This window comes from Vicia villosa, linkage group LG2 (assembly GCF_029867415.1).
Source record: "Vicia villosa cultivar HV-30 ecotype Madison, WI linkage group LG2, Vvil1.0, whole genome shotgun sequence".
In the NCBI taxonomy this organism is placed as follows: domain Eukaryota; kingdom Viridiplantae; phylum Streptophyta; class Magnoliopsida; order Fabales; family Fabaceae; genus Vicia; species Vicia villosa.
Window position 1 is genome coordinate 184,928,046 of NC_081181.1, and position 20,784 is coordinate 184,948,829.

The window sequence follows — 20,784 nt, forward strand, 5'->3', positions numbered from 1 at the left end:
CAAAATGAATATATGTATTTAAAACATTTTAATATAACACTTAAATCATACTATTTTAAACCTAATAAAAATATATGAAATAAATAATATTTTTATGATTTTTTTGATTATTCATAAAATAGATATATTAAATGACAAGTGTGTGAAAAATGAAGTGAAAATGATTTATTTTGATAGGTTAAATAATTTGTTAAAGTTGTGAAGAAGTTAAATGGGAAAAGTGGTAAAAAATATGGTTTTGTCACCAACCAGGTTTGAACCCACGCCCTTTGTATTACCAGCCCAAAACAACACCACTGAGCCAACGCGCGCTTGGTGTCATATGCATGGTTCCATTGCAATTCATATATTACTCAAATGCATAGAAGTAAAAAAGAAATAAAATCAAAAGGTCTGGGGCGAGGGGGATTCGAACCCCAGACCTTGGGCACGCGCAACACACAAACACTCTCTACCACTGGGCTATCACGTTTTAGTCGTTAATGAAACAGGTATCAATCAAAATAAAATAAACTTAGACCTGAGTTTGAAAATTTGCGCGCCACCACCATCTTCGTCTTCAACCTCAAGCTCTATGAATTTGAATTTCTGAACTCACTCGTTTCTCAACCATTTGCCATGATGTAAACATGAAACTTGCTCTAAATTCACTCACGATTCTAAATATGTAACTAACATGAACTAATATTAACTACATCTAACTAATTTACCAGAAATCGTGAAGAACCCTAAAATTTCAAAATCAAATTAAATGACTATACTGAAAGATAAATGGATGATGATAGAGGGTTTTCAATCCTCTGATGATGCTGAACAAGATAGAATCGAGCTATTTCACAAAGAGTACTTAAATTAGAGAGGTGAAGTTCAGAAACTTACCTCTGAAAATGGAGGTCGTGAGGATGATTGAGGGCACCTGGGCTTGAATGAATGATCTCAATAGCTTCCCTGAGACTCAATGATGCTAACTGGATGCTTATTGTAGCCTGAATCCTTCTGAATTGTTCTATGAACCTCCCTCGACTTCAGCTTCAAGTGAACATGGAGGTTGTTGAATTTGGAGTTACAGATGAGCTGCAGCCATCTGGTTAGCTTCACTATGACCTGAGGAGTGTGTCTGGATGATTGGCTTGCCTTGAAACCTTCTGAATCACTCCATGGACCTCCAACTGCAGATGCTCCAAAGTGAGAGCAACAATGGTGTTCCTCCACCTACAGAAGTGATCCAGGTGCTTGGATCACCTCAAATGACCTCCCTTGAGATGTTAGAATGCTCACTTCCCAAAGATAAGCTCTGGTTTGAAGAAATCGATTCTTCTTGCCAAAGAACTTTGAAAAACAATGAACAAGAGAAGAGAAAGAGAAAGCAAGTAATATGGTTGCTTTGGTGTGTTTTTGAATGAGGAATGCATCTGTATTTATAGGCAAATGGATCAGTATAGCTGCAGAGGAGTGAGCTTCCTTAGTGAGGTTGATTTGGTTTCTTAGCCATGAAGGAAGTTTGCAAATATCTCTTATGCAATGATGGGAATTTTGATTCCATTTGATCAATCCCCTAGCCCTCGATTTTGCTTGATCTTAGGGGACAATTCTGAGCCAGAAATGAGCTCTAATTGGTTGGTGAGAAGATTCCTTGGGTGATTCATCAACTTGCCATAAATTCACAAATGTAATCATTACATAATCACATGTTCTTGTTTTTAGAATCTTCTTCAATTCTTATGGCATGGTGAAAATGAATGCATGGCATGTTTTCAGATGTGTTATGGGTCGTGTAGCATCCATAAGAGAGGTTATTTGCACAAAATTTGCAAAGTCCAAAAGTGTCCATGACCTATAATTTCACTTCATGAGGCCAACTTTGAACAAGCATAACTCCTAGCTCAAATTGAATTTGGAGAAGGTTGAACACAATTTGGAAAGCCCTAAACATCTACTTTAAATCATTAGTTTATGTCTTCTTCAGAATCATTTGGGAAATTTGTGAAAAATGAGCCCAAAGTTGGATGAAAACTAGGTTAAAACACTTAGAAAAATTTCTAAGTGTTTATGACCTAAACTTCAAAATTTCCAAAACTTCATAAATGATTGATCTTTTGAAAAAAGTTCCTTTGTAAGAAGTTGTTTTATTTTGCAAGATCTACAACTTTCATGTTGGAAGTTTTTTGAGTTGTGTAGGTGAAATTTTGAGTTCTCACCATGCCTTCAAAAAACCCTAATTCCCGACTTTTCGTTCTTTGATGAATTTCTTTGAATTTCTTTGGCCAAATGACTTTGACATCCATATATTGATGATATTGATCTTTGAAAGTCATTTTTTGACCAAAAACCTTAAAAGTCAATGATGATCCTTCACAGTTGACTTTTTCCTGACAAAGTGAATTTTTTGGGCTTTTGTGTAGAAATAAGATCTTCTCCCCAAATGGATGATATAAATGGATTATATGGAGGTAGTAGAGATCCTTGAATCATGTCTTGAGTTTTGGATTCATGCCTTGATCAAAAGTCAACTATCTTGGTGAATTAGGTCAAAACCCTAATTTGTCGACCATGTGAAAATAATGACTGTAGACTTTGAATTGAAGTGTGATGTCCAGTAGATCTTGTCATATGAGTTATTTGAAGATGATTGATGTCTTTGAATGGTTCCCTGGGGCTTTTTAGGGTTTCCCAAAAGTGATCCCTGATTTTAGTCCTTGATAGGCTCCAAACCCTAGTCTGGTGACTTGAGTAAACCTGTACTCAGATGACTGGATGTCTAATCAATCATAGATGAGAAAAGTGAAGTTTTTGAGCCCCATGATTGTATTAGAGACTAGTCTTTGTATTGATTGATCCTTTGCCTGAGCTTTCTTGTCTTTGAGCATCCTTGATTAAGTACCAGATGGAGAAATTACTGCTCTGGGAACTTGTCTTGATCTGATGAAAAATCCTGAAGATATGCCATCTCAGGGGGGTCAAAAATTAGGGTATGACAGGTAAGGAGCGTTTTCAGTTCATCTTGCCCCTTGGACAAGTTCAGGATCAGATCTTGAAATTGGGCGTTCTGAGCTTGAAGGTCTTTGACTGATTGCTCGAGATTCATGATGCTTAAATAAACAGCAAGGAGGTGAGAAACCTGTGGTGGAAACATGTGATGCAATGTTATGAATGCAGATGCAATTATTTTCAAGGACCTCTGGAAATTTAGTTAGCAACGTTTTAAAATGATTTGGTCGCTTCTTCGTTTGAAGAACTCTGATTTTTGGTGTTCTTCTATGGGAATCAAGCTCACCATATCCAGTGGGTCATCGCCTCTGATTCGGGATGCTTCTGAATTTTAAGGTACATGGCTAGAGGAAAATAAATCCTCTTGCCCCTTGATAGGTATCGAGTCTCTGAATTGGAAGGTATGTGGCCAGAGGAAAATAAATCCTCTTGCCCCTTGATAGGGATTCAGTCTTTGATAACGGCACCTGAAATCGTGCGCCCTAAATTCCTAAGATCCTTGAAAGGGTTAGTTAAATCATGTTATGCTTATGATGTCATGATGTCATGATGTCATGCACATGTGATGCATTAAGTAAGGCATAAGGTAATAAGGACGAAATGTCCCACAAACAAGTCCTGCAAAGAAATAGAAGGGTTAGTAGCATACACAAGTAAGTCACACAAGTCACACATTTTTTGGCTTAAGGCTTGCATGGAGTTTGATTAGGTGTCTTTCCCAAAGGCATTTCTATGGATAAGGAGATTTCAGCATCGGGTTCTACCAAGTGACTCAAAATTGTCAGCCCCCTCTAAAGCACCCTCGAACATGGTACATGCATACCACGCAATGATACTTTAGGAAGAAACCTATCTGAGTTGTAGTATCGGGTAGCGACTATGCCCTTAACATGCATCAAGAGTAGTCCTCCCACTACGTTCCTAAAGGCCAAGATGGGTTAAAGGTGACTAAAGGTCCCTGAGCTCCGACGCACCCAAAGATACATGCGTAAACCTCTCTCATGCAAAAGAGGTACACAATAACCAGTGGAGGCCTAACTCAAGTGCGAACTTCATTTTGACCAACCCCAAGCATGCACAAGGGGGATCTCCATGACTATGCCGCTCCTAAGCTTAAGTGTTCTTGAATCCGGGAATAGGATCCGTCCTTCAATTTTCCCAAAACGCCCCTGAAAAATAAAACAAACAAAGCAAACAATAGAAAACATTTAAGGTGAATCCTAAACTTTTAAGGTAACCCCTCTTAATCGAAATTCATCCCCAGCAGAGTCGCCAGTTCTGTAATACGGTGAACTGACTTTTTATCGATCGAAATGTCGCGGTTAAGCAAGAGTCGCCACCGACTTTTATTTTATCCAAACTAAATCAGAAAGGCAAAAAGAAACAGAAAAAAAACCTTTTTTAAAGAAATCTAAGTTCGGGGGGTAATTTATGCAAAGGGAAGGTGTAAGGCACCCTTTGCATCCATGGTTTTACATGGGCTCTTAATTGCTTTGCTTGCTCGTTTTCAGAAAATGTAGATGAAAGAGGAAAAAATGGACTTTAGCTCGTAAATGAGCGTAGCCTGTTTTCGAAGAATTGTGAGAAAGAATATTAAAGATGAGCATTGCAAGGCAATTAGGGGCAATTACCTTAAACTCAGATGATAGGTCTCTTTTTAGCCTTTCAGAATGAAAGGGTCTATCCTTGCCATAAGAGGGCAGGAAGCCTTTCGTTTGGAGGTTGAAGGGTCGTCGAAGCATCCTTTGCCATGAGACTGTCCCATGCCATAGAAGGGCAGGTAGTCTAAGGCAAGAATTAGAATAAGCCATTTTCGTTAGGCAACCAGAAGATACCTCAGCCTTATTCGTGGGCAACTTCCGAGGGTCGAGGTCATGTTAGTGTATCGAAGGCAGCATCATTAGGGACCATGACCTTTAATCGATGCAACATGGCTGAGGTATCCTCGTATTCGAGGGACATGGCTATTCTGCAAAACAAACACAAAGGCAACAGGCAACAAGGCAACAGAGAGGTTACCCCAAAAGGGTGCGTGTGTGCAACAATCACGTGGTTCAATTCAGTTATTTATCTTATAATTAGTGACTCTAATCCAGTTCAGGGTTATCACTCCCTAAATTACTAACCACGCAGCAATATAAAATAATAACAATAGTAATGGGGAAGGGGAAAATGAAACCAGCGGATCCCTTAATAGGGTTTGACATAAGTAATAATAATAAAAACAGAAGAGATTTTAGGGTTACCAATAACGTAGCTTTGGCATTTGACAAACCCTGAAAGAAAGAAAAATGACAAACAAAAGAGGGTGAGTGCATTATCAGGTTCGAGGGCGAATGAGTTAACCCTAAAAATAAAAAGGATAAAAAAAGAAATTAAAATAAATGAATAGTATGATAATAAGAGGCACTTAGATTTGTATTTGATCTGATATGGTTAGCGGTTGGAGGTTGCCTCGGAGGTCAACAAACCCTGAAAATTGAAAAGGAAAGAATAAACAGAAGAGAGTGAGTGTATTATTTGTTCAGAGGCAACTAGGGTTAACCCTAAAAATAAACATAACAATACAGAAAAAGGGTAAAAGAAACTTAGCTTCGATTGATGAAGGTTGAGAATTGGAAGTAGATTGAAGCATTGACTCTGACCATCTGATAATTGAATAGAGAAATAAGAGGAAGCAGTGAGTGCAGGGCTAATTCAATGGCAATTAAGTTTAACCCTAATTTGATAAAAAAAAACAAAATAAAATAGAACAGTTATTTAAAATAAATACGAAATAGGACTTAGCTTGTGGCTTGACGTGGCGCGTTATCGGAAGGCATCCGAAAATGAAACCTGAAAAGGATACAGACAAATATTTTTTAGTGTAGGGGAAATTCTCATAAACCCTGATTAGGATACGAATGGAATAAAAACGTAAATAATTTAATTAATTATTGGTCTCGCGACCTAATTAATTAAATCGGTGGAAGAAAATAAAATCAGACGCTAAGGCATTTTTTATGGATTTTTTAGAATAAAAATAAGATATATATGGAATTTTGTTAAAGATATTAAAATATATAATCTAATTAAAATAATTAAGATAAATAAATAAAAATAAATAAATAAAAATAAATATGGTAATTATTATAAATAAAATAATAGAATAAATATAATAAATATAATCAATAAAAATAATATAAAAAGTATTATAAATATAAATATTATTATTATGTAAAAAAAAAAGAACAGAAGATTTCATTAAAAGAAATTACAAAAGAAATAAATATATATATATAAATAAAATAAAAATTGAATTTATATAATTAAAAGTAAAACAAAAAAGAGAAAACTTAGCGTAGCAATTTGCTGTGGCGAGATCTTGGGTGCCTATGGTGCTCTTGCGTTCTGATGGCGTTGGATTTGCATTTCAAACGATCGGACGGTCTTGATGTGAAGGCCTATGATGTTCCTTTAGGAACTAGGGATGCAGGATCTGAAACAAAACAAATGTGCAAAAAATATTGCACGACGCTGGGATCGAACCCAGGTCGTCTAGGTTCCAAACAACGTGCCTTGCCATTAGGACACTAAGCTATCACTGTTAACATATCTAACATAAATTAATATATATAAAACAAAACGAAGATTCAAAATTAAAAAAGAAGAAACATCGCGCGCTGTATCTTCTTCTTCTTCGTGGAGTTTAAAGAACATGGGGACTTTCGCCCACGGTTTTTGCGTGTGGCTGTAGACCTTCATCTCCAATACCTGCAGATACTCAGTAATAAATCCAAAACGATGGCCTAAATTAACAATAGTCGAACCCCTGAAATCAACGAAAGCATTAGTCTCGGTCAATTTTGTCTGTAACCATAATTCCCAATTTGAAACTCAGAAACCCTAGCCATGGCACGATCTTCAATCTGTAACTAAATACAAATTAAATGGCACAGAGCGCTTCTACACATGATCACGATCCAGGATATACATTCATATGTTGTTTATGATGATCATATGAGCGTAATCGAATTCGAGAAATTGGGCACAAACCGTGACTTTGCTGGAGATAATTCGGAATGTTCTGGATGTTAGTATCGGTCCAATCCACTTCAGAAGGCGTCGAGAGGGCTTTCACAAACACCAGAATGGCTTAATTGATCGAATTCTTGGTCTGCGAAAATCTTGACTTCCACGGCCTTTTGCGGTTCTGTTAGGGTGCTTTCTGCTGCCAAATCCTTATGAAAACCAAAAAATCCCCCTTAGGATTAGTAATTATTCCTATTTATAAAAATGTAAAATTAGGTCAAAGTATACTGGACCCTAATTAATTAAAAATAATTTAAAAGCCCAAAAAAAGAATTAATTGAGTTCTGTTTTAGGATTATTATTTTTTTTTTAACTAAAAACTAAATTAAGATGTAAAAAGGTGTAGAAAATTAGTTAAAATCAATAAAAACATTTTTTTTTTATTTTAAGAAAAGTAATTTAAAATGGAAATTAAGTTAGTAACAAAATAAAAGAAAGAAAATATGTCCATAGAGGGACTCGAACACGGGGCCTCGCGCCATTGTAGCTTTCATGCTCAAGTTCTTACCCACTGTGCCAATTCATTTATTCGAAATAAAATGGCGTTCGTAAATATATGAGGGCAAATTTTGGGGTATGACACTATTTGCCTTGCCCGTTTAATTCTTGCAATATCATTGTATTCCTTCTGCAGGTGTTTATTGTAATAATTTAGATTTAATCTTTCCGCCTTTAATTTTCCGCCTACAAGTGTTTATTGTAATAGCGTAAGACATTAATTTCTGCCTTTAATTTTGCATTTTTATACTGCGTGGTTAGTAATCTTAGGGAGTGAAAGCCTTGAAAATAAATTAGATCACTAATTATAAGATAAAATTATCTGAATATTAACCACGTGATTGTGCACCCACACACCTTTAGGGTAATCCCTCTGGTTGCCTTGTTGCCTTATCTTGTTGCCTTGTTGCCTCTAAGTATACTAAATAGTCAAGTCCCTCGATTCCGAGGATACCTAAAGCAATGTTGCCTGTCGCCTTCAAAGTTATTGAAACTCCCTCGAGTTTGCCTTATAAAGAATAATTGTCCCAATTGCTAAGGTATCCTCGCATGATGCCTAAAAAGATAAAATGACCATTATATCCTTCCCTTAGACTACCTGCTCTCTTTATGGCAAGGGACAGTCTTGTGGCGAACGATAAACCTCGATGACCCTTAACATCCAATTGAAAGACTTCCTGCCCTCTCATGGTATGAATAGATCCTTTTGCCCGAAAAGCTAAAAGAACGATTTTTCAAACTTAGGGTAGTTGCTACTAATTGTTTGCTCTAAAAATCAAATTACTTTTCATACCTCTCTTTTCAAATACTTTCAAAACAAGGCTATGCTTATTTACAAGCTAAAGTCCTTAAACGAAGTTCTTCTATTCACACACGACACTTCAAACTTTTCAAACAATTCAAACATTTTGAAAACAAAAGTGAGCCAAGCAATTAAGAGCCCATGGATAACCATGGATACAAAGGGTGCTTTACACCTTCCCTTTGTATAACTTACCCCCCGAACTCAAAATCTTTGAAAAGGTCTTTCCTGTTCTTTTAGCCTTTCCAATTGGATAAAATAAAAGTCGCTGGCGACTCTTGCTTACCGCGACATTCCGATAAAGTCAGTTCACCGTATTACACTTTCTTAAAAAAGTATACTAGGATTCGCCAGGGTCGTCTACACAGACACAACCTGAACAACCAAGAGGAAGGGGACGGGGAAGGGGTGGCCCTAGGATTCGCGGTGGCAATACACGTCCTCAACGTGTTATACGAGCACTTGCATGCGGAACGGAGGGGCGTTTAGGTGATGAAGGACACTAGGATATTTTTTATTTTCAGTTTATCAGGTTTTTTTGTCGGTGTATCGTGTTGTTCAAATTTATAAATAAAATCGGGGTTTATTTATTTCAATCGTTGGTGCAATATCTGGTTCCGGTAGTTCAAATGGGTTCCAATTTATTACTTAAAATAAATGGGAAAAAATAGGAACCCCACATAGGCGCCATTTCAAATGGCATACTTAATGTGGGGTAGCATGAATGCACCATTTTAAATGGCTACATTGTGTGTATGCGCCATTTGAAATAGCTACTTCACCTAAACTTTGTTGCTTTGTGCCAATTGGTTTGGCGCATACCCTTAGGGGTCTGCCAAACCAAGACATTTTGGTAATTATTTTGAAAATATGGTTTCTTAAGTTTTTTTTTTTTTAAAGTTGGTTATTAAATTTTTTTTCTAATATATGGACCAAAAAAGTGAGACCCAAGGCAATGGCCTTACTTGCCTTACCCTTAGGCCGAGCATGTGTTTTCCACAAAAGAAGTAAGAGATTTTCTTTATAGACCCCTCTATGGGGAGAACCTCCAGCGAAAACCCAAAAATACCCTTACTTTGGAAATGTATTTCCGAAGTAATTTTTTTCCAGAGTTTCTCAGAATTCGGAAATGCACATCCGTAAACACCTTTTATGTGGTGTTTTCGGAGATACATCTCCGAAATCAGTAAAAATTAAAAAAAAAACATTTCAGGTATTATTTCGGAAGTGTATTTCTGAAATAAGATATCCATATATCCAGTTTTCCCTCCTTCACTATATCATCATTTTCATCACAAACCCTCTCCAAAACTCAATCAATCTCAATCAATTTTTCTTCTCAAAATCAAGTTTCAAACGGTTGATCATACTAAAGGGAGCATAGAAATCTATAATTTGAGGTAAACATCATTCAAATCATAACCTATTACACTACATTTTTGCTGATTTAAGAGGAACAAAACTGCGTCAGTTCAGAAGTACATTTCCGAAATAAATCACCTAACAAATTTCGGAAATGTACTTCCGAAATAATGCCTGGCTGAAATAAAAAAAACAGTTTTAACAGTTTTTTTGTATTTTTGCATATGTTAGGTATGGTGCATCCAGACAATATAGTCACTGATGACTTAGAAGTTCCGGAAGGGGTCAACATTGATAAAGAGTCAGTTAACGATGTTAACAACATGATTGTTGCGGTGGATGTTCGACAACATATTCATAATGATATGAGCTTCGCTAGTCGTGAACATTTGCTTGATTGGGTTCAAAGTGAAGCTACTAAACTTGGATTTGGCATTGTCATATTAAGGTCCGACAATGGAAGTAGTAAACGGAAAGATTTTGTCATGTTGAATTGTGAGAGAGGTGAGAAGTATGTACCAACAAATCGAAGACACGAGATCGAGAAGTGTGGGTGTCCGTTTAGGTTGCGCGTGACTTGTAGGATTGATGATTTGTGGCGTTTTAGCGTCATTTGTGGACTTCATAATCATGCCTTGGAAACCAAGCTACACGGGCATCCAATTGCGTATCAGTTGTCCCACGAAGAGAAGAATGTTATTTCGGACTTATCGACAATCAAAGTGGCGCCAAGAAACATACTTTCCGATTTGAAACGAAAAAAACCGGATAGTATTTCAAATATCAAGCAAGTATATAATGAACGACACAATCTCAAAGACTTGAAAATGGGCACGAGGTCGGAAATGCAACAACTTTTGAAACTTTTGGGTGATAACCAATACGTTTCAAGCTTCCGAGCGTGTGAGGACAAAGTTACGGTGCGTCTGTTCTTTGCTATGTTTTCAATACATGCATGAAACCTCTTTTATACTACTAGTGCAAAGAGAATTGTATTAAAATAAGAGGGGGGAAACATGTTAAAAAACAAGGGAAAAGGAGAAAAAAAATATTAATGTTAGTTTTCATATAGAAAATATTATGAGGAGAAAAACACTTTTGCACAATTAACAATTACAATGTAATTATAGAGAGTGAAATGCTAATTTGACACCACAATATGACAATACACCGTATGATATACTGTATTTTTTTAATTTTTTAGTATTTAATTTTCTTCTTGAAATATGTGTCTGTTAATAAGTGAATATATTACTCAGATAATGACATACGGTGTAGGATACTAGTGTCACTTTTAGTGTCACCATAGCATTCCTCAATAGGAGCTCTGCTATGTTGACATTAGTTTCATACACCGTATAGCATTGACACCATATATAGACAATTAATATAGGAGGTATGCTATAGCGACACCAAAAGTATAACATCTTATGCTTACACCGTAGCCTGTAAACTTATTTTAAATGTGGCACATAATCTAATTTTAATAAAAATTACTCCCTCTGGTCCCATTTATAAGAAAAGATTCCCTTTCTACATACATTGAATAAATAATGTATTTGGACAACATATTGTCCGGATACATTACTTATTCAATGTATCTAAAAAGAGAATCTTTTCTTATAAATAGGACCAGAGGTAGTAATAATTAAAGGGAAATTGTATATGATACGTATAAAAATACGGTGTGGTGTAAAATCATATGTAAGCATTTCATTTCTCTTAATATAGTATTGCACAGGTTCCAAAGTGATATAAAAATCATTAAAAAAATGAAGAATACACATTCATATTATAAAATACAGTGTAAATGTATCATTGGGTATCAAGGGAGTATTTCTCATATAAATAAGGAATTTATTTCCATAAAATTCTTCTAAAATATTTCTCGCCCAAACTTTGTTCTCAAACTAAACATAAACCAAGTCATTGATGCAATTTTTCCTTAACAAAACTAACATTCTACCAAAATCATGTTAACCACCTTAAAACAAGAAAATATGTCGACATTTACTGCCTTTCTCACCATAGCGGTCAAACCTTCAGCAATGATAACAAAAAGAGAAGGGGATAACGGATCCCCTTGCCGTAAACCTCTCTTGACCTCGAAGTCTCTTGTTGGGTTGCCGTTTACAAGAACCGACATCCAACTCGAACAAACCATCACGTCCATCCATTGAATCGACTTTTCCCCGTACCCCATTCTTTTCAACATGAATTTAAGAAAAGCCCAATTCACCTTGTCGTACGCCTTTTCAAAGTCTACTTTGAAATAAGGCATCTATTCTTCTCCTTTGAAGTCAAACCAATAATTTCGTTCGCGACCACTACTGCCTCAAGAAGTTGCCTATCGGGTATAAAAGTGCACTGCGAATTAGAAATAATAGAGTCTAGCACCAACTTCAATCTTGCAGCCAGAAGTTTAGAAACGACTTTGTATAAACACCCGACTTAACAAATAGGAAGGAAGTCATCGAGAGCAATAGATTTCTCCTTTTTAGGAATTAATGTGATAAACAATGACACTATAACCTTCAAAAGAATATCGTTACTGTGAAAATCATTGAAAAACCTCAAGAAATCAGCCTTCGTGAAACTCCAACATTTTATTATGAAAAAGAAGTTATAACCGTCCGGCCCCAGACTCTTGGATCCCTCACAACCCCAAACCGCATCCTTTATTTCCTTTTCCGTAAACAGTTCTTCAAGATTACTTTTCTCCCTGAATGAAATAGCCTTCAGAGAAACTCCTTCGAGAGAAGGACGGTGAAAAACAGGTTCACAAAACTTGCTCTCGAAATGCCTCCTCACCTCTTCCTTTATCTCTCCCACCGACTCCAAAACATCATTTTCCGATTGAATGCTATTGATAAAATTTTCCCTCCTCCTAGCTTTCATAACGCAATGAAAATACATGTTGTTCCTATCTCCATCAACCTCTCATTTGACTCTGGATTTTTGCAACAACATGTTTTTTTTGCTCTTCAGATTCAACCACATCTTTCGAGTCGCCTCGCTCCTTAACTCCACCAAACCCCTTAAGTCATCTTCCTTTATCGATGTTAGAAGAGCATCGGTATCATTGATAATGTTCTTACCCTCCCTTATGTTGAAGTCGATCTTCCCGAAAACCTTTGTGTTCCAACGCTTAAGACTAGTTTTCAACTTCCGCAACTTTTTGTCAAAATTTGACCATAAAAGATGCTTCTGTGATGTGTATCTCCAGAAACAGATAGTATTTTTAGAAGCGCACATGCTGCTTAACAACCCCAAAGAGTGAGATTCTTCTTAGTAAAAAACTAAATTTTGACAACAAAAAAATATGATTCCTGATGTGTATCTCCAGAAACAGGGGCATAAATGGAATTGTACTAGTGCCTAAGAGTATCAAAATGTGAATTGAAATATTCTCTTATTTTATTCATCTCATGACTATTTTATACCTATTAAATAAAATAGAAATAAAAAAAATTACTAATATATTTATTACTCCCTCCGTTTTTTATTATAAGTCATTTTGGAAAAATATTGTATTTAAATATAAGTCGTTTTACAATTCCAATGAATAATTAATGTTATTTTTCCTATTATATCCTTAAATATTTATTATTCTCTCTCCTTTCAATTATAATAAATTTATCTTCCACATGTCATTAATGAAGGATAATTTTGTAAAAACCTTTATAATTTCTCGTTTTTATACAACAATTATTATTTTTCTTAATCTATGTGAAAAGTCTAAAATGACTTATAATAAAAAATAGAGGGAGTATTAAATTTTAGGTGAGGGAGCGCTTAGTGGTGGACTATTTAATTTTTACCAATAAATGATATCAAAAGGCTCATATCTTTTTTTTTTGACTAAATAAAATATTCATTCATTACAATCGATAAAGTACATTGTTGCAATACAAATTAAGAATCGCCAAAAACAAAAAGGATGAATCTGCAAACAAACTCACAACATCCATGTTAATAGCATAAAACGGCAAATTGCATATGCCTACGAATATAACTATGACTATATTGAAATGTCTGAAATATTCATGTCTCCAGATCTGTAGCATTAATGGCACCAAAGTTATAGATAGGATCTCCACTAGATCGAAACTCATCTTTTAACCTGAAACAAATGAACACTGCGCACAAAGACAGAAAAACAAAATACACCGCAGAAAGACGGGAAATCAAAACGAACAACGACACACTAAAATGACGAAATCACAACAAAAAACACTAACTATATGTGAAAATCACTTATTTAACTAATAGAGAAACAAGAACGATTTGGAGGGGTGATTTTGAATCAAAATCGATCCTAAATCACCCCTCTCTCAGAGATACAGAAGAAGAAGAAAAGTGACGACGGTTAGGGTTGGGGTGAGTCAAAAGAATGTTTAAACCTCTATCCACACAATTACTGCTCTAAATAATTTTAATTTTCACATATCATTTTCTTTTTTTCACCGAACCAAACAACACCGTTTTCTTTCATATCTATTCAAATCCAAATTGGTGATTAGAGCATCTCCAATACAACTTGTTTAATGTACACTAAGATTCATAAGTTTTGAAATTTAATAATTTTTATTATTGGAGTAGATGCACGTGGCGTTCCCGTTTCTTAAATATTTATGTGAGTTACATCATGAAACAATCCAAAAAGTAGGTTGTTTAACATTAAATAATATTAATATTGATAATTTGTAGGGTTAAATATAAATTGATTGAGCCACATATGGATTGCTTATTCAAATTACCATTAAAGTGAAATTGATTTAAATTGCTTAGATGTTGCTTAAATACAATGTAACAATTGATCCCACAAAAAATAGCTCAAACAATCAAAAATAAATTCTCTCATTAAAGATGCTCTTAAAATCTTCCATGAACTAACTCATAAACTTTAGATCTTAAAGTATTGTACTTGAATATGTGTGAATTTCATAAATAAGTACTTTACTTTTATTGACCGTAACTATTTTATTAAGCATATAATCAATTATGGTGTCATTTAAAAGTTATCATATACTTTTCAATAAAGGATAAAAAAGTTTTAAAAATTGCGCTAAACATATCCTGCAGAATAACTAGAATTGCATTCAACACAAATGTCAAAGTCACTCCATTGTAAATCTGTATTTATTATAATAGTCTCATCACTTCCATTATAGGATATTTTACAGAAGAAAAAAAAAGAGAGAGAAAATCAAAATCTCATAAAATTGTGATTATGAGAGGTTAAAATTTCATATAATTATTCGAACAAACCTAAAATTATAGTAACATGAAGACACTAATTTATTATAAAATGAGAATACAAATGTATTTTGGTTTTCAAGTTAAACAAAAATGAAGGAATGAAAATGTGAAGGAATGAAAATGTGAATGAATTTAGAGATAACAAAAAAAAAACCTTTTTATTTATATGAGAAAATCAAGACTTAAGGAGTTATGGAGGTTATCCTTTTTGTGTGGCGGTGATGCCTAAAAAAAATGACTTAAGGAGTTATGAAATCTTATCCATGGTAGATTGGATTCCAATCTAAACAGTCATAGAAATCAATCACCATTGGTGGTGTATCTGTTCATTATCTGTTCATTGGTGGAGTAATTGTTAAATAACATTAATGTAAATTTATCTGAAAGTAACTAAAAAGACAATTGTGTTTTTCATTTTTTTTACCAACAATCCAAACCCTGCCTCTCATCTCATTCTTTCGCTTGTGAAAGATACCTTTTCTCTTGGTTTTGCATTGAAGGATGAGTAACGTCACTGAGAAATTGGGGATCAAGATTGAAACAAACCCTTCTGAAGAAAAACTCACTCAACTTGGTGTTAGGCAATGGTCCAAGTAAACTCTCTATTCTTTTTCTATTCCAACATTTATTACCCCTCTACTTTCTACCATTTTTGCATCAATTTTCTACTTGTTTTTTAATTTTTGTGTGTGCATGTTTTCATAAAAAGAGAACTTTACTATGCTATGTTGTGTGAGTTTTAAAAGATACTACCTTTATGCTGTTGTTCAGTTTTTGTACCTATGAGGGTTTAGATGCCTCTGGAGTTAGACGCATTGTGGTCTGGAGTTAGACACATTGTGGTGTCTAACACTTGTATGACATCGGTACGACACTGACTTATCTTCCCTAAAAGTTTCTTCTCTCAGAGATCAATTCAAGGTTGTGGATAAAACATGTTAAGCTTTACATGTTTGGATACATATTAAAGAGTGTCAAACTTGAGCTTTCTCATGTCCAATGTGATTCCAGTAAACATTTAGATGTTTGGTTATTCTGAATCAGCATTGTGTAAGGTTGAAAAGTTTCTCCAAGTTTTATATCAAACTTGCTTCAGGAATACCATCATCCATATATAAAGTGCTTTACTTCATAATCAACTTTACAAAATCCAGCTTATTTAAAATCATGTTTGACAAAAGCTCACCAATACACAGCTTAATCTCTACCTTCTTATTTTCTCAATTTCTTGAGTTAAGATTCAAAGCTCTTGAACTTACTCTATTCTCTTGTGTCAATGTTGAACTAAGATTGAAATCAAGTTTGGATATCTTTTTTCATCTCGGTTTTCACATTCGATTCCTTTTCTTCTTTGTTACCTTGATTTTGTTTGCGGTTGTGTGATTTTGTTCGTGTAACTTTTTGATCCACAAGAGTTTTTATTCGTGCCAGTTTTTGAATCACACCTTTTGTTCACCACTGTTGATTTCATTTCAGCTTTTGGTTCAGTTCATTTCTTTGCTATTATTTTTTCAAACATCAAATTATTTTTTCATTTTCTCAAATTATTACCGGTGTCTACGTGTGAGTCGTGTACTCGTGTTTTTGCTTCATACATAAGTTAGTCTTTTGCTTTGCATTCATGTTACCTTGGATTATTATGTATAACAAACATTTAAAAAAATTAATCAAGAGTGATAAATAAACTCGTAAAGTGTACTTTTTTTTTGTGTTTTAATTATTATAAATTATAAATTCACTCAATTTTCTTTGTGTTTATAAAATTATTTCTCTATTTTGATATAACAGATGGGGTTGTCCTCCAAGCAAATTTCTCTCCACTTTTGATTCGAAAGAGACTTGCTATCTCCTAGAAGGAAAAGTTAAGGTAACACCAAGTGGAGCAAATGAGTCAGTTGAATTGGGTGCTGGTGATTTGGTTGTGTTTCCTAAAGGCATGACTTGTACTTTTGATGTTTCTGTTGCTGTCAACAAGCACTTTATCTTTGAATAACTCCTAAATGCCGCAACAAATGAAGTGGATGACTTTCATGAACTTATTTGGCATTAAGGTTTTTAGTGAATTAAGAACTTTGAAGTGGTTAGCTTTTGTTGTTAAAAGTGTCTATCTTGCTCTTTTTTTTCTTAAATTATGCTATTCAATTTAGACATCGCATGTATCACAAATTAATAGTCAAGTTGATGTTCAATTTCTTCACAAGATTATCATTTTGCTATTACACGTGTCATAACGACTAGAAATCCACACATACAACTTTGAGAGTGAGTTAGAGTTTGAATTTTGATATTGACGTCCAACTTAATATTATCAGTTTTTGACAGTTGAAATTTGTAGACAAATCAATAAAAGGTATGTTAGCACTAATATTTATTTAACAACTAAATTAATATCTCATGGAGATTAGCATGTATAGTCACGACTCAAGTGTCACAAATTTCATCATTTTAATGATGGTTGGACAATTCATATGGTGTGATATATTTTGAAGTCTATTAGATGAATCATGAAAATAGTTTTGTTACCTAGCAGTTGAGTAGAGATCATGCCATTGATTTCGGGATATTTTATGTCTAAATAATATTTTTTGCAATTAAATTATCATAATTGTATTATTTTGGTTACTACTCAACATCTATGCTTCTAGTTGTTTCTATAATGTAACTAAGTTATTATTTATATGGTTAAAACAAACTCTAAAATTTAATTTTTCCACAAAGTAGATTGTCTCGGGATTTACGTAAAGTACTTCATAATTGTTTTTTGCTTTTAAACATTTTCATGTTATATAATTGTTATTTTCATTTTCAACCCTAACATGAAAATAGTAAAAAGAAAAAAACAATTAAATTATCATTTTCTACAAAACATTTTTTTCTAATATATTTTTTATATTTCAATTTAATGTTGAATGATTAATGTTGCACATCTACTTTATCGTTGCCTTAATGATCTCTTTTATAAATTTTCACTCTTTCTACTCTCAATTTTTTAATTTCAATTTAAAATATCTAGGTTTGGTTATTAAATAAAAGTTTATTTTTACAATTTTTGTGTGTAATTTTACAACTATACGAAATAAACGGGAAAAGAGTTAAAGATTTAAATAAATAAAATTAATTAATAAAATATATTATTAATACAAATATGTTAATTGAGAAATATCAATTTTTTCTTTTACTGTGTCACTTTCTTTTTGTTTTCTTTTACTCATTCACTTTATGTATTGGTTTTTATCAAATAGTAATCTTTTACCGTCTCGAATACCATTTTCGACTGTCACATTTCCTATATGTTTTATACTTATTTTTTTTTCATCTATAAAATAGTAGATTATTAATATATTATCAAACTAACAAAATATGATATTTTGAAATATATTATTATATGAAAATGTGACTTTGTCACCATAGTTGTTGCTCAATTGGATAAATAAGCAATAAATAATATATAAATTAAAGAGTAGTATTTTATTAGATACTAGAGTAGATGGGAAACCAATATTAGATACTCAATTAGTAATACTATTAGTAAAGAAAATCAAAACCTAAAATTATTAAATACTAGACTAGCCAGGGAAACCAATATTTTACTATTATCAATATTGGGTTGCCAACATAAGCTGCTATTAGCCTGACTTTTTTTTTTTTGAATAGAGTTGATAAATTAAAATAAAAGGAGATACACAAAAAAGGAGAGGGACTAGGCCAAAACCCTCTCAATGTCGAGAAAATCTATAAAAACACATTCCAACCTATTTTTTACAAAATCACATCTAATATCTAGAAGGATGGTATCAAAAAGAGTAAGAGAAGGAACCGTGCGAACAAGGTTAGCAAAAAAGTCAGCACAAGTGTTATCCTATCGAAAAATATGAGTAATCACAAAATACATGTTTATTATAATATTTTGCACTATAACCTCTGATGTCAATTTCAAACACCGTCATGTTCAATCTATCAAAATGTCAGGTTCAATCTATCAAATATTATGTTTGTGCTCTTTAAGTCTATAATTGTAATTGAGAGATTTTCTTTACTATAGGATAATAAATAATGATATTGAATAATGATAAAACTAGCATAAGCTTAACATAAGTTTTTTAATTATTTAATTTTTGTTTTTTCTAACATGAAAAATTATGAAACGGAAAAATAAAATTATTAAATAATGATTGAAATAATTTTATTATTAATTTAAATATTTTTGTTAATAATATCCAAAAATAATATTTATATGTAGAAAAATTGTGAAAACCTTATTATGTAGCACAATATCATTTGAGCCTTATTATAATAAAAATAGAAAAAAATTTGAACTTTATTATATAAAAATATTTAAATCTAAAATCACTACTGAATATGATATCCTTCTAAAATCCAAATGTATTAATAATTATAGCAAGTCAAATGTAATATACAGTATTATTGTTATCAATGAAAACAATTTGATTTATTTAAATGTTTTTATAAATATTATCAAAACAAAAATAATTTTTGTATACGGAAAAAATATATTATTAATTTAAATATTTTTATAAATAATGTCAAAACAAAAACAATATTTTATACGAGAACAAATACTATTGTTATAAACGAGAATAACTTTACTACTAATTTAAATATTGAATAATAAAAATTTACTGACTATTTTTTCCAAATTAATATGTGAAAATATTAAGGGAAAATATATTATTGTTATAAACGGAAATAAATTTACTACTGATTCAACTTTATTATTAGAAAAATGAATCCACTGGTCCAAATATACAGTGAGTCAATAAAATTTTGTAGTGTATCAATAAATTTTAATAAACCAGTATAAATATACTATTAATCAAACTTTATTACGGGAAAAATAAAATCATTGATCCAAAAATATATTGAGTCAATAAAATTTTATTGTTTGTTTTCTCATATCGTGGAAATTATATGAAACGGGAAAAATGAAACAACTGATTTAAATATTAATATTGCTTACATTTTATTTTCTAAAATATAAATTTTTTTAGTTGAACAATTTAATTTTTCTTTCATTTCATTTTTATTAAAATGTATATAGAAAATAATTGTGGGTACCATAGCAATACCCGTGCATTCGCACGAATATTCCACTAGTTTATATTTAATAGACAATGTCATCTGTGATAAATTGCGGTGCCTAATTTGTCATTTATAATGATAAGTGATAAAGTAGTCATAAAATTTGTAATATTTTAGATTTTTTTTCTAATATGATATTTCTTTCCCATTTCTTATGAAAGTGGAAGAAGTAGCTTAAGAGATATATGTGATATTTAAGGTAAATGAATGTAAACTATTAGGCTATGTTTGGCATACTAGCTTATATTCTTCCCGTTTCTTTTTAAGTCTTGTTTTGGCAAAAAGTTTTTCTACCAAGATAGTAGATTGATAGAGTTATTTTTTTTATTATACCCTAATTTATTTTCTCTTTTTAAATAAATTCAATTATACACTCTCTCTTTTTCTAATAATTAATTGAGAAAATAATTAATTTTATAAAAAAATGTGAAGTGGAGTTATTGAGAAAGTGACGGTATAAATGTATAATTGATAAATTATAACATTAAACTATAAAACGACACTTAAATAAAAACAAAAAATTTCTTCTAAAACGATATTTAAAAAGAAACGGAGGGAGTAGCTTATAAACTCGTATGATAATAAAAGATCTGTTTGGTAATAGTCTTTTCATCATAAGCTTATTGCTTATTTTATTAACTTATAATTTATTTTTCAGACACTATTTTAAATAGCGTTTTAACTTATAGCTTATAGTTTAT

At 32.7% G+C, this 20,784-nt stretch overlaps 2 protein-coding genes across 2 annotated transcripts; one reads left to right on the forward strand and one right to left on the reverse strand.

The window, feature by feature from the left end:
- Nucleotides 1–12,172: 12,172 nt before the first annotated feature.
- Nucleotides 12,173–12,619, reverse strand: LOC131650844 (uncharacterized). Its single transcript, XM_058920556.1, has one exon. The coding sequence runs from the start codon at nt 12,617–12,619 to the stop codon at nt 12,173–12,175; it is 447 nt and encodes a 148-aa protein (XP_058776539.1).
- A 2,675-nt stretch (nt 12,620–15,294) lies between these two features.
- LOC131647640 (uncharacterized) lies at nt 15,295–17,171 on the forward strand. Its single transcript, XM_058917512.1, has 2 exons — nt 15,295–15,576; nt 16,772–17,171. Exons 1-2 carry the CDS (start codon nt 15,485–15,487, stop codon nt 16,974–16,976), a joined length of 297 nt encoding a protein of 98 aa, XP_058773495.1. The 5' UTR covers nt 15,295–15,484; the 3' UTR covers nt 16,977–17,171.
- Nucleotides 17,172–20,784: the final 3,613 nt, after the last annotated feature.